Below are 14981 nucleotides of genomic sequence, written 5' to 3'. Positions count from 1 at the left end.
CTATGCTTCTTGCAACTTAACATACACAGCTAAGACATCTGCTACACCAAAGCCTGAAAAAAGTAAATAAATAAATATATTATTGGATTGATATTAGGTACATATAGCCCACTGCTTCATCAATTTAAGTCTTAACATCTTGCTTGAAGTAAGAGGCTACACGTAAAATCCCTGAATAAACATTAAATATAAAAATAATATGAAATACTTATTTCAAATGAATGATTATCGCTATAAAGTTTATTTATGTGCTATGTGATGAAACCCTGTTTTTGTCTTTCTTTCTTGTACTTGCAAAATATAGTAAATAATGGTATTTCTTTTTCCCGTTACTCCTAATAGACAATCTCGCCTTATAGTGACGAAACAATGCAATACAGCATGTCCGTGAAACTGTTTTTAACTGTTCTGTACTTTCAATGTTTTGCGTATCTATTTGTTGATAAAGGATACAAGTTCCCTGGGTATTAATATGCTTTAAATATTCTATAATTGGGATGTTTGAAGAACGCAACAGTATGAGGTATCTGCACGTGTTTATATATATCATTCAGTTGTAATTCTACTGTCTTTCTTTAACAAATTGTTTTAGATTTTTTTAAAATACTTTCTTCCGAAATAGCCAAGTCCAGTAATGCCTGAAATACTTTGAACTTCTAACAGCCATTTATGATTAGTTTTGACACTTAATTCGAACCTACCAGCATCTGGGATCGAACCGTGAAGGCAGGAGTGTGATTCTAAAGTTTAATCAAAATAATTAAATTAACTTTTTCTGACCTTGTGAGGAATACCTCGCTTTGGTTCCGTTCCTCGCATAGACAAGGCCTGGATATGACACATGCGAGTCGATTGTGCATGGTACATGTATTCCAAAGGCTGTCACGGTCCATCCGACGTCTACATCACAGCCCCCATAGGATTCATGAATGAAGAAATGACGTCCAAGGGATAAATCACTATATAAGGAAACGTGGCAATATTTAAAACGTTTTGCCGCGAATGGGCTTTGGTTTGCATGTATTGTGTGTGTGTGTGTGTGTGAGTGTGTGTGTGTGTGAGAGAGAGAGAGAGAGAGAGAGAGAGAGAAAGAGAGAGAGGGAGAGAGGGAGAAAGAGAGAGAGCAAACCGCTTCTATGACATAAGTGGTTAGTGCGTCCGCCTCAGATGTGGGAGGTCGCCGGTTCGAACCCCTGCCGGGTCATACATAACACTTATACAACTGGTTCTAACAGTTGCCTCACTTGGCGCTCAGTATTAGAAGGTTAGTGTTAGGATTGGTCAGGATGGTCTCAGGGGAATCTGACTGGGTGGGACAGGATGCCACATGTCTGCGGCATGATGCCCCAATGCTAGACATCACTAAAAACTGCCATATGCATGCATTGTAGCGATGTGACTCAAATTGTTAAAGCTACGTTGAAACAAAAAAACGAGAGAGAGAGAGAGAGGTGGGGGGGGGGGATGTTGTGTCCATGCAAAGTCAAGGTCAGCATAATATACTTTCAGATTTAAAAATACGGAGACTCATGAAAGTGGGCAATCGCATGGAGCACATCATCCACTAAAACATTTATTTCTGTACTTGTGCGACACAATGCTTCTTACATGTAATCAGATTGTGGTTGGATATAAATCTATGACATTTCATCTGCTGATATATCTTTAGAATATAGTACGATACGCTTTCTATTTTGTTAAGAGCTGAATTATCTGAAATATCCCAAGCAAAATAAATTGAACAAGCTATTGTACGATGTTGACCAGTTCAAATTTTTGCGACACTGTGTATTAGTTAAGCCAGCGTTCTAACATTTAGGTATTTACTACACGAATGGTTTGCCAACATGTAGGTACCAACTACGAAAGTTGTTTAACAGCATGAAGATACCAACTACAATAGTTGTTTAACAACATGTAGATACCAACTACAATAGTTGTTTAACAACATGTAGGTACCAACTATAATAGTTGCCATTGCAAGATGATCTGGACGTATTTTGAGATAGTTTTGAGAAAGAAACAACTTTTCAAAGTGTTTGTTCACAGGCAGGCAATGTGCAATCCAGACAAACACCAATTCTTCACAACGTTCTTCACAAAGGAGTTTGCCTCGTTTCGATTTTTCGAAATTTGTTTTCTTCCTTTGTGCTTCAAGTAAAATCTAGCTGAATAAGCTACTAAGAGCAATTATAGATAAACTTCGTTGACGAATAAAATAATAATAATACCAGCCTAACTGTATAATTGTAATAAGTTGCATGTACACATAAAGTATGCAATTCAGCAAGATCATTACAGCGAGATAGAATGCATTCAACAACTCCGTGGGGTAGTTTTGGCTCGAAAGAGAACATACATCAAGCAATTTGTCCTACTCAGACCAGATATCTAAGTATGCTCTGTCGTTTATTTACTTTAACTTAACGTTTCAATATAGTATGACTGTGTACTGAAACAGGAATAAACTAGTTAGTTCGCTCTTTAATTGACTTCGCAACAAGAATGTAATCTTGAAGCATAACAAGCGTCTACAAATATGTTGTCCATTTTAGTTAGTTATTTATTTTTAAAATTATCTTTGATGCATTAAAATAATTGAATAAAAGACACAAGTTATGTACAGAGTTAGATAATATTAAAAGTTTACCCCTGAATAGAAAAGAACAACATAACAGCAGAACCCATGATATCCGACCAGCTTGACTCAACCACTCTTTGCTTTGAAAACCACGATTCCATGTCGCTTCCGATTCCGTTAAATGTGATATAGGCGACCTGAGTATGGTTCTCGTACAAAGCGAACTTCACCTGATGATAGTAAAGAAAAGTGGAGAAAATGTATTGTAGTATCGATTTTAGTACAGGGCAAAATATTAACGGAATAGCAATAATCGAGCGTAGTACATCAAGAGGATCGCAAGAGATGAAGCATAACATGAAAGGATGAAGTTGCCGTTTTGGTCAAAAGATTGAGAGAGAATGATTTAAGTAACAGAAAAGTATCTGAACGTTGTAATGTGTATTTAATATATATTGCGTGCTTGACCTTTGTCCATAAATGAGGGTAGGAGTTTAGGACTATCTGACTAGCGTATTTTCTAAAAAATATGTTTATTTGGAAACTGTACTGTCTACATGATTTTTGTCATTATGTTAATTTGAATTTAAGTTTAACGCCTGATTCTGATTACAGTTTGATATAATTTTCCATTAAGATGATTGAGTTGTTTTCAAATAACTATATCAAGACATGGGTCAAATGGGGGGGGTATGTAGGATTCTAATAATCAAAATTATTCATTCCTATTTTAATATCAGTGTGGAATAACCTTTGTGTTCAGTTATAATTTTAGAGGAATTTTTTATTTAAATATTATTTATTGGAATTACAACGTGCTTATTGACATTTGGGAGTAAAACACTATTTTGAGATTATTGTGAATTCTTTGAAAGATATTCTGAATTTTATCATCGTGGCACAGCAAGACTATTGGTACATATGCTCATTCAAGATTATTGGTATATAAGCACATTAAAGACTTAGAATTCATTCCGAATATTCTGTACTTTTGGACTTATTTGGGATTTAATTCACAAGTTCCTTTTAAAGTTTAATTTTGTATTCAGAGAAAAAAATTGTTTGTTGAATTTTACAAAATTTCTTAGTTTGGCTTATTTCTGTTAGTTTGATTAAGACCATAGTGTCGTAATAATGTAAATCGGATTGAAATTAAGCACAGGGGTGGTTTGTTATATGCCTGTACATTTCCAAACGTTCAGAATAGTACCTTAAATTCTTACAGCTTAACAGAAAACAAAAATTACAAATTTAGGGTTATGAAACAGATTTGGACACGTTGGAACCATTACAAGCTTAAAGTTGAACATTTTCTTAAAGTAAGTTTGAGTTTATCAGACAAATAAATACCCGATGAATATGCCATCGAAAAAAATTTGACAAAAACGTTTTTCAACATTAATATATACATTATTGTGATAAACTGATCATTCAATATATAATCATCACAACTTGTCCACAGTTTTGAAACGTACTACAGTAATGTGTACTATGTGATTAAGGCCAATATTACAAAATTAGATATTACATTTTATGCAGATTATAAAATTAATGAGTACCCTGCACATGTATACTATGTGTCCTGTTCGCACTAATCACTCCTTCCTACACAGAACAATGGTGTAATGAAGATGAAATGATAGAGCGGTGAAGCAATGATGCATTGGAGTGATTGCAATGACACTAAGGAGCAGTAACAAGGACACGATGGGGCAAGAATGGTGACACGCTGAAGAGATAGGGATGCAAATGTGTTGCTATAACGCTGACACCAAGAATGAGCACCTCTCGATCTCAGCATATCAGTATTGACTATTCGCGTAAATTCTCTACAGCCTTTCGGTGGATAAAGTCATGAAACAAGTGACCATTACATAATTAATAGCTTTTACCTGATCTATTGGCCATGTTTTCCAGTTATCCAGCATTTGATGGCGGTAATATTTCGTGCATAACGGCGGATAGAGCATCATGCAATCGTCGCTGTCATTCGTGCCGTCCCCATCTTTCCAGGCTTTGTATGAGTTAGTACCTCCACCAGCTGTCAGGCGGAAAACGAGCTTCCATGGATCTGTAAATATATGTATGTGTGTATGTATGTATGTACGTATGTATGTATGTATGTATGTATGTATGTATGTATGTATGTATGTATGTATGTATGTATGTATGTATATATGTATGTATGTATGCATGTATGTATGTATGTATGTATGTATGTATGTATGCATGCATACATGTATGTTTGTATGTATGCATGTATGTAGGTACGTAGGTAGGTAAGTAGGTGGGTAGGTAGGTAGGTAGCTTGAATCGATCAGGAAGTTTTTTTTATGTATTTATGCAAATATATAAGTAGGTCGGTGGGCTATAATTATTTATAGTATATAATTTTTTTAGCTACGCTGAGTTGTTTACTTTGGTAGCTTGAATTAGTAGCCTATGTTGCTAAAAAAAACTGATATTAAATAATGTAATAATTTTGCGATTCATGAGCGATATTGATTTCATACTCGAAGTTAAAACAAAGACTTTGTGTCTTTCATTGTATTGTGACATTAGATAAAATATGATTTAATATTGTACGATATTAGGAAGATAAAAATGTGACATTAGCACTTACATCTGCCCATGTATTAATATAGTTGACAAAATAATTTTGTTTCGACTTCATACAATTCATATAAAGTAAACAAAGTAGATGAGGAACACTAGACTATCTCCTGAATCTGTTTTAAATACAAGTATTGTGACCTAATTCTCAGGAAAGGAAACTAAAATTAGTTCTTATTCAACGTACAATAGCAACAAATTTTCTTTTTTCATTTCGGAGTGTGATATCTTTTGTATATGGCTTAATTTTTGATTGTATCTATTCTGCATCTTATCTTAATACGCTTGGAATACAGAATACGAATGTCCTTTGTACTGAAGATTAAGCATAACTCTTAAATAGATGAAACTAGTATTATAATAGGTACACCTGTACATGTATTCATAAAAAGAGTCATTTACAATGCTGGGATCTATATTTCAAGGTGGGTGAAGATTTTAGCAGCAAGGTAAGAAATCTTTTCTAAACTTGTGAGCTATCTCAAGGAGGATGTTGTTCTCTTCTAGATGGTTCAGTTTGTAGTAGTGTCATCATTATTTTCTGGAGGTGGTTAAACGAGACTGACTTGCGATTAATGTGCAGGGAAGAATATACCGTCTGTTTTTAAAGACGCTTTCAGTCTGATATTTAGTTTCTTTGTATTTTAATTTTAACTTATTTAAACTTCTGGTTCAATTCCTTTCTCAAAATATAATTTAACAAGAAATAAAACAATTTACAGAATATGTAATTCTTACTCTACGGGGATTCGAACCTAGGTGCGCCGGTAAACAACACCAATCGCCTTGCCTGCGCGCACCGGTCCATATTCCATCACGACAGTAGTATATGGGGCCACCCTAGCGACAATGGGAATTAGCATTACAAAACCCCTTGGGCCACTCTAGCGACAAGGGAAATTTAACATGGAGAAAAACCCTGGGTCACTCTAGTGACAAGGGGAATTGAACATGGAAATTGAACATGGGAATGTCACCTGGGGATCAGTGGGAATTAAACATTGGTAACGTCATAGGTTTATAGGGTCAAAACCTTTTATAGGGTGAAATGTATTTGTAGGGACAAAGGGTTGATAGGGACAAACATAGACATACAGAAACAAACAAATACACATTGAAACACACAGAAAAGAGGACATAAATATTCTAAAGAAAGACTCACAGATAGAATAGAGACTCGATAAAGAAAAGTCTGTTGTATGGGTTCAAAACATTTATTCAAGTACATATATACATGGGCTCTCTGGCCTGTGCTTTGGTCTAAGCACTATCCATTAAATACATAAACATTTGAACATAAAAGAAACATATTTACGAGTTGTTTAGTTATTGACTCTAGTAAACTAATGTTTAAAATTAACGTTCACTCCTTTCTAAAATCACTTCATATGCAACGAAGTTACATTAAATGTTCGTTTATAAGAAAAAGTCAAAACAAAACAAGTAACAAACAATCAAATAAGAGAAAGTTCGTGTTTGTCTCTCTATCCGTTACACACGTTGTTTAATATCTGGTCAGCTACCACTTGTGTCCCAGCATAGATGTTTCCGATCTCGTATTCCCTGTCAGTCGTAAATCTGCTGTTACGTCCATCGTGCTAGGTACACTTATCGGTAAGCAGATCAAGAGCAGTGATCGTCTTCTTCCCATGGAGGTGCAACATATGCCATATGAATAGTCACTTTTCCATCGGTGACGTCAAATTTTTCTCTCACCGACCGCACGTCTTCAATAGCCCTCAAAAGTTTGGAAGAAGTTATTTCTGCAGGTGTGCTAAATCCGAGACATACAGGCGAGTTCAAACTGTCGTGATACATAGATAGGCTCAAACGACCTTCATCTTTGACTTGGCAATGACATTTGAATTCCTCTAACAGTGAGTCAAGTAGATCCGTAATGAAACCTGATACTTCCTCGGCTAGAACGTCAGACGCGAAGTCTTTAAATTTCATCGTGTAGGTGTAAGTTGTCGTTCTAAATTTTCTCGAGGTCGCTGTCTGGGTCATTTGGATGCTAAAATACTCCTTTAGGTCTATTGAATCCTTTCCCTTCTTGAACGCACTTTGCTGTGACGGTATGGTGGTGAAAGAGGTCAATGATGTTTGTTCCTTCTCTTTTTTCTTCTGCGTAGAGTTATTCATCTTTCTCGTCGCTTGTCCTCGCAATGAAGTGTCGTTCTTGGAAGTCGTCCCTTTTTATACTGGGTGATATCAGCATGTCCATAAGGTAAAGTTTTGTGGTCTGGACGTTTCACTGGTTGCACGTAGTTTGTCATGGCATTAGTACATAACAACTAAGATGTGGTATTACATTGGTGATGTGATCGTGAGGCATAGAATCACACCCGAGTTTCTCGTTGGACTTGAGTCTTACGCTCTATACTTGCTGTTTGAAAGGATTCATTTTTGTCGATTGGTCTTGGTAGTGACAATGAACTATTGGTCTTGGACGTTGTCCCTTTTTATATGCTGACCAATATCGATGTGACCGTACGGCAACGTAAAGTGATTGGGAAGTCTCACTCGCTTCTGGTACACGATTTGATAGATTTTTTCCAGGGGTCGACTGACGATGTGGTGAGTGAGTAAACGTACAATCTTGTTCGGTTGGTGAGTGGTCACTTTAAAGTTTCCATCCTCTCCCGATTGCAAGGCTTCTTTCAATACCCCAAAGTTGACCACTCGACTGGTACGATAATTCAGAGTCAATCCTTTCACTTTGCACTCCATGTGCACTTCTCCTTGTTTGTCCCGGTATTGGTAGCCGTAATTTTTAGGACCTCCACTCGCGAAACTTAGAATCTTGTCGTCGGGATGTTCGTCTGTCCAGGCTCCTAAACGGTTTTCTTCGATATTAGGGTGTTGCTGACCCGGTCGATCGATGTAGATGCAACTGTCCGTGTCAAAGTACAGGACGCGTTCCCCTAACAGTTCTAAAGCTTCGTACAATTTTAAGCGAGCATGAGCTGTCACGTAAGCCGCAATGATGACATTTCCAAAAGGGTCGTCTTGTACAAAGTCCAGATCTTCTTCGTAATTGACCAAGATCAAATTCTCTCGAACGACGTCCACGTGTTTCATGTATTTGGTTTTGTCGTGAATCATCTGGAAGTAGCGGGAAGGTTCTGTCAAATATTCCGTCTTGGGTAAACACGGTCGTTGTGCCATTTTACCCCACAAGCAATTTAACATCACTTTGGCAAACGATCGCCTGCCTTCGTTTTTCTCGATGTGGTCTAAAGAGATGCCTTCTTGTTCATAGTATTTCTCTTTGAATTGTATTTGGTCTTCGGGAGTGTGACACCAGGAAGGATAGCCGCTGGCTTATAGTTTCAGTTTCAAAAAGGCATCCACGTACTCAGCGAAAATGCCTTTCTGACTGGGATCACCCTTGTGGTATTGTTGTGTCTTGGGAAAGTGGCAAATTTCGTACACTTCTAACAGTTGGTATCCCATGTCCAGAGCTTTGAACAATTCTACGCTGACCCAGGTTCCCGTCAAGGCACGTTCTTCCTGGGTGTGCTGACAAGGTTGGTCTTGGTTGCACGTTTCGGCACAAGTACGGCACAAGGGAAACATCAGTTTGCCTTGACAATGGTGAGGTAAGACGGGATGGTATAGGTTCGTGGGAGGCAAAACTTTACACTTGATCAAGCCTTCGTATTGTCGAATGTTTTTCAGGTCCATGTGTTCCGTTAACAATTGCGGGTGCCCTACAGGAAAGCGACAATATTTGCACACGTAGGGATACAGAGAACACACGTCCAAGTATTTGATTTCTTCTCCTTTCTCTTCGTCGGCTTGTTACAGCAAACAGGTGGCATTGGTCCTTCCTCCGTACAAACTATCCCTCGGGTTCAGCGGGTCCATGAACTGGTAACTTTCCACGAGGCGTTTAAACTCGGGATCGGTTTTCATACGGTGATCGTACTCGTGTTCCCACATTTCCACCACTTGGTATCCTTCCTGTTCCAACTTTAGGCGTCTCTGACAAGTGTCCTGGTACAAGTCTTCCATGGTTCGTTGTAAAAACTGATTTTTAGTGCTACGATCAGGGTAACAGACGGGACATCCGTGAAATAAGCAACCGTTAAACTCGTACACGATCTTGGGGTTTTCTAAGTCCCAGCCATCTACCGAATATGTTCCGATGGTCTTTTCACCCCCTCCGTTGCGGGCATGCTGAATCCATTTGTTTTCCTTGTCGCACAAGTAATGTAACCAACGTAGGGCTTTGACCGAGTATTGACGTTTGACAAAGTTGGTCGTTTGAGGGCTGATGACAGCCACGGTGTTTTCAGGCATGAATCGTTGTCGATACACTAAGGAACACGCTTTGGCAATGGTGCAAGCTTCTTTCAAAGGATCGACCCTTCCGTGTTCCATGAACAGTTCTCGAAATTTTCCACAGCAACGCCGTAAAATGTCCACGTCGGAACGACAATACTTTAGCATTTCTTCCTGAAAGTCGAAAGGGTCGGAGGCGTGAGCCTGGTACCAAGCGTAGAAAGCTTCTCGTTGTTCGGTACGCATGTTGTCGGGGTCGTAATAGTGAGCCTCAGGTAAATGGGGTAGAACGGCGTGTTGATTGGCTTCCGTATTGAAAAAGTGTGGAAAGTACCCTTTAGCCATTTCTGTCATTCCAAACGTTTTAGGCATTCGACTCAAAGGCATGGCCAAATAGCTCATCGAATCTTTAAACTGTACTTGTCCCACTTGCATGAAAATGATTTTGGCTCCGTTCAAAGTCACTTTAGGACGTTCGGTGCCATGTTCCGTATAGTATCTGAGAAGAAACTGTCCATCGTATCCGGAGAAATTGTGAGCCATCACCGTGGCATGACGATGACAATCTCCGTAACGTTCGATGTCCTCTTGGCTCCACGTCTTGTCGATGGGGTCTAAGACCCATCGAGCGAAATCGGCTAGCGTGTTCGGTCCCCGAAAGATTTTTTCACGTCCTCCAGGAATCTTGCTGCAGTGAGGGCAATGACTGAAGATAGGTTCTTGAATGCACTTCTCGCACGCTCGATGAGCCACGCAGAAATTAGGAATGTGAATGCCAGTCTCTTGCATGCATTCGAAATCGAAAAAGATGAAATTGCTTTTCTTCTTGTGACCATCCTCTTTCTCTGGTTGGGGTTGGTATTTTTGCACGTAGCATTGGTGTTTCAAGTCCACGATGTGATGACAAATGTGACATTTCTTTTTTCCTGAACATACGTGTGCCTTGGTACTATTGGTACGTATGCCTTGTCCACACGTAGGGCACAATCTCAGGAGTTGACAAGCACATTTCTGCTGTGAACCTTGCGTCTTCAGATGTTGTTGGTAACAGGCAGGGCTGAAAAACGTGCGCAGACAAGCAGGACAATGCAATGGTTTTTGCCCTTCGCTCAGACAGGGTGGAGAGGCCAAACATCCTCGGCATTTCGATCCACAATGTTTGTGTTGCTCTCGATTATTATAACCACGGTCACATTTCTCACAGTAATATCTGTATCCCAGGAATCCGGGGATGGCGGTAATGGTATCGAAATGTTCATCGTGATAATAGACATGAAAGTATTTTCCGTCCTTAAAGTCTTGGCCTCGAAACAACAGAGGTCCGCGCACTTCTTGAGGGTGCACTTTCAAGGTGTATCGTGGAGCTAGGGCATCTTGCAATTTTTGCATCTCAGGAATGCCACAGGGTGTGTCTTTGGACAGTCCGGCTTGTTGTAACAGGAGTTCTGCTTCATTTCGTTGTTTGGCTCGATCGGATCGTTGAATAGTTTTCCAGGTTCTTTTCCATTCTACCGTGTCGTTCTTGTTGGCATAGGTTCGTCCCACCACGATGGCACGGGCTAAACACATCTGGTCTTGAGGGTTGTTAATTCGGACGAGACTTGTTTTGGTGTTGCGAAGGTCGTCCACCAATAAGACCTTTTTGCGTCCAGTCCCTTGAGGAGGAGAGACGTGGGCCATTTTCAGTGTGGCTTTACCATCGGTGATGTCAAACTGATCATTAGATTGTTGTACGTGTTGAATCTTGTCCATGACTTTGGAAGGGGTCAATTCTGCGGGTCTGCTAAACTCGATCCAAACAGGGGATTTCAAGCTGTCGTGATCTATGGATAGTGTCAAGAAATCGTCTTCTTTGGGTTGACATTGTTGCTTTAGTGTGGTGAGCAAAGAATCCCACATCTCGGTGATAAACCCTTCTGCTTTCTCCAATGGTACGTCGGACTTGAAATCTTTAAACTTCACCGTGTAGGTGTAAGTCGTGGTTCTAAATTTTCTAGAGGGTCGCTTTTCCGTCTCTCGAATGTGATAGTACTTTTCAGGGTTAACTGGTGGACTTTGGTTTGGAGTGGGCTCTCTATGTCTGGTCGCAGACGTGGAAGGTGTTGGTTCAGGTTTGCTCATGTCTTCGTTTTGAGCGAACACTTCTTTTCGTGTGTGAGGCGATACGTCACTTCGCTGCCTCTTACGTTCTTCTTCTCTCTCACTGAAATCGTGCGATCGTTTCATCTCGATTGCTGATTCAGAAATGATTTAACCAAGTTCATTCTCTCCATATATACCCTCTCTACCTCTTGTTGTCACAATGACTTGGTATATTTCACAAGGGCAAGTGAAAGCCAAGCATATAGGAGCCCAACGACAGCGGTGCGTCTTAAACACCTCATGCATCTTGATGACCCTTCGATTCAAACCCTACCACGAAAGAAAAAAGTTGCAAGAAAAAAACCCAGACAGTTGGTGTCTTCAAGAGAGCTAGAGACGCCGGCACTGTGTCGCTGGGACACGTACGTACTCCAGAAAACTACGCCACTCGACAACGTTGTCTCCTTCTCTCAGTCACTTCTACTTTGTCGCTGAATACATTCTACCAACCCTGTTTTAACACACGTTTCTTCATCTGATATTTTTAAAAAATATACTAAACGCATTTTAAAAAGAACTACCCTTTTTCGACAGCAGTGACGGCGTCTCCTGCTGCTGTTACCACTGTTGCTGCACAAAGATGATCTTTCCTTAAGATCAAAATATGAGACAGAGCAAGTAAGTTGTGAAGTTGAGCGGAGGTGTCTAAACAACAACTGTCAAGCCCCTATGTTCCATTTCTGTTTGTGATAATAACTTGTGATACTTCACATTTTCTAAAGTGGAAATCTTTACAAACCGTACAAAAGTTATATGACTTTGGCTTCTGACAGTTGTACAGACTCTTCACTTTATAAGTGTCACGAGAAAATAGTGTATCCAAGTTTTACCATTTTCCAAAACACCCACACACTTGCAACGTGACCAGAATCTGTACTTCTTTATTTGTGGATATCCAACAGACCCGTCCCAGCATATATAGCTGGTTAAGAACTGTAGGAATATCACCTCATTTTTTTTCAGAAATATCAAAGCTTTTATGTGTATCTTCCCTGTTCCACCCTTTATTAGTGCTTAGGTATATTCCCTAAACAACACAAACAATTTGGAACAAAATTAAATTTTGAATTAAGGTTTCTCTCTGTTTATACATTTTTTTTTTCAAGTTGTTGGTACATGGCATATGACATCCAAATACTTTTTCAAACTGAGAGGCATTTCTACACGTCATTGCCTTTGTTAAATTCGGTTTTGTTGGTTAGTCATCGTTAATCTTTAATTCTATTTTTATGATTTATTTCTTTTTTGCTAGAAGATTTAATTTATTTATGTTGTTTAGTCTGCTGCTGCAAAAAAGAAAATGCATGTATCTATAGCAAAGTGTTTCAGTTTGTTCAGTTTTTTATTTCAAGCTCTACAAAAGGTACCAAGTTTGTCTTGCAAGGGGATTGAAACTTTAAGTTACGCGGACGTGAAGGAAAACTTACCTTTGTTACTACAATTTGCTGTTTTTGTGTTCGTTCTAATCATGCTTGCCTTATATCTTTTTGTTCTAGGATCATATTTCTTCTGATGTAAATACATACATCAATGGATAGACAGCTTGGGTTATCATCCTTGAGGTTCACTGTACTTTTAGTTTCTTTACTTCATACAAACCCCAAAATCACTAGCTTGAAGGGAAAAAAATAACAAAAAACTGACACCTGGTACTGTAACACATCTGTCTCTGTTGATGTGAGTGTGCTTGACAAAATGTTTGAGTAAGATTAAAAATGTTTGTCAGTTTCAAAACGCGAACCAGTACTGTGGCCGTTTAGTATTTGATCTGGCAAGAAGAAATGGTACAATACGCAACAAAGGGATTGTACATTTACACTCCAATCTGTCTGCACTGCAATGGTAACAACGCTCTTGCGTTGACATTATTTTGCCACACTACCTAAGAAAAACCAATTCATCACTCATCATAAACGATTTCATTGGCTATACATATTTTCTTACCGCTTTCGCTTCGAATTGACTTCAGTACCTTTTCGCACAGTGACAAGATCGGACGTGTTTTTTGCTTTTTTTTTATTCTGCGGCTGGTCGCTACACTACTTGTTCTGAATTTACAACCAAACATTGTGTTACGCATTGTAAGTGACTTCATTGGGCCAACCGATATTTTACACTTCTGTCTCTATTCATATGAGTGTGCTTGTCAAAATGTTTGAGTAAGATTAAAAATGTTTGTCAGTTTCAAAACGCGAACCAGTACTGTGGCCGTTTAGTATTTGATCTGGCAAGAAGAAATGGTACAATACGCAACAAAGGGTTTGTACGTTTACACTCTCCAATCTGTCTGCACTGCAATGGTAACAACGCTCTTGCGTTGGCATTATTTTGCCACACTACCTAAGAAAAAAAAAACAATGCATCACTCATCATAAACGATTTCATTGGCTATACTTATTTTCTTACCGCTTTCGCTTCGAATTGACTTCAGTACCGTTTCGCACAGTGACAAGATCGGACGTGTTTTTTTTTTTTTTTATTCTGCGGCTGGTCGCTACTCTATTTGCCCTGAATTTACAACCAAACAATGTGTTGCACATTGTAAGTGACTTCATTGGTCAGTCGATATTTTCCACCGCCTTAGCTTCAAATTGGTTTCACTTGTTATTCGCACCGCGAGATAATCAGACGCGTTTTTCTGTACCTGACCATTAGTCACTTCACAAACAATAAAACTAACACACAAATGATCACGCCATGGGCGACTCATGGAAATTATGTTAGTCATGTTACGAAACATATCACGACTTGTTTGGATGTACTTTTCTGTGGTCACTCTTTAATCACATGCGTCTTCAGTTCACTCTTGTCATGTTTTTTAAAGGGTGTATTTTTTCTATGGATGTGATTGTTATGTTCTATATGTTCTTTTATGTTTTCAGTGATTTTACTTTATATCTGTATTTTAATTTAGATGTATAAATAAAGAATTCTTATCTTATCTTATGTAAGTGGAATGAGTGTTTCTTTGAAACTTTCATAAGGCAAATATACCGTAAAAAAACAAACGTACGTGTCGTGATATTTTTAAAGTAGGAATACATGCTTTCTCTCTCTCTCTCTCTCTCTCTCTCTCTCTCTGTGGTTTTGATTTATACCCTAATGAAATATGTTCCCGTTTGAAGATACCTCTCCAAAATTGTGATCAGTGGTCACCATAATTACGCGAACTGTTCCGTTTGTCATCTTATTTTTTTCAAAAGTTTACACTCTAAAAAATTGTAGAACGATTTTTTTTCTTCCATCAGTAAATCTTTGGATAAAATAAAAGCTTGAGTTTGCACAATTCTGGTATCTTAACTTTATCCTATTTTGGAACTGAAACATGTCACGGAATTTTTTTTCTTCTAACATTAGA

At 38.7% G+C, this 14981-nt stretch overlaps 1 protein-coding gene across 1 annotated transcript; it reads right to left on the bottom strand.

Annotated features, from left to right (window-relative positions):
* On the bottom strand, positions 1-5214 carry LOC149808468 (uncharacterized). Its single transcript, XM_089969139.1, has 4 exons — positions 5205-5214; positions 4474-4652; positions 2685-2811; positions 1-53 (listed from the first exon to the last, which is right to left on the bottom strand). The coding sequence occupies exons 1-4, from the start codon at positions 5212-5214 to the stop codon at positions 1-3; spliced, it is 369 nt and encodes a 122-aa protein (XP_089825265.1).
* Positions 5215-14981: the final 9767 nt, after the last annotated feature.

The sequence above is a fragment of the Sinohyriopsis cumingii genome, chromosome 1 (genome assembly GCF_028554795.1).
Source record: "Sinohyriopsis cumingii isolate HCF-2022 chromosome 1, ASM2855479v2, whole genome shotgun sequence".
Classification (NCBI taxonomy): Eukaryota; Metazoa; Mollusca; class Bivalvia; order Unionida; family Unionidae; genus Sinohyriopsis; species Sinohyriopsis cumingii.
Note: the sequence above shows the minus strand (reverse complement) of the source record. Positions and strands in the feature narration are given on the sequence as shown.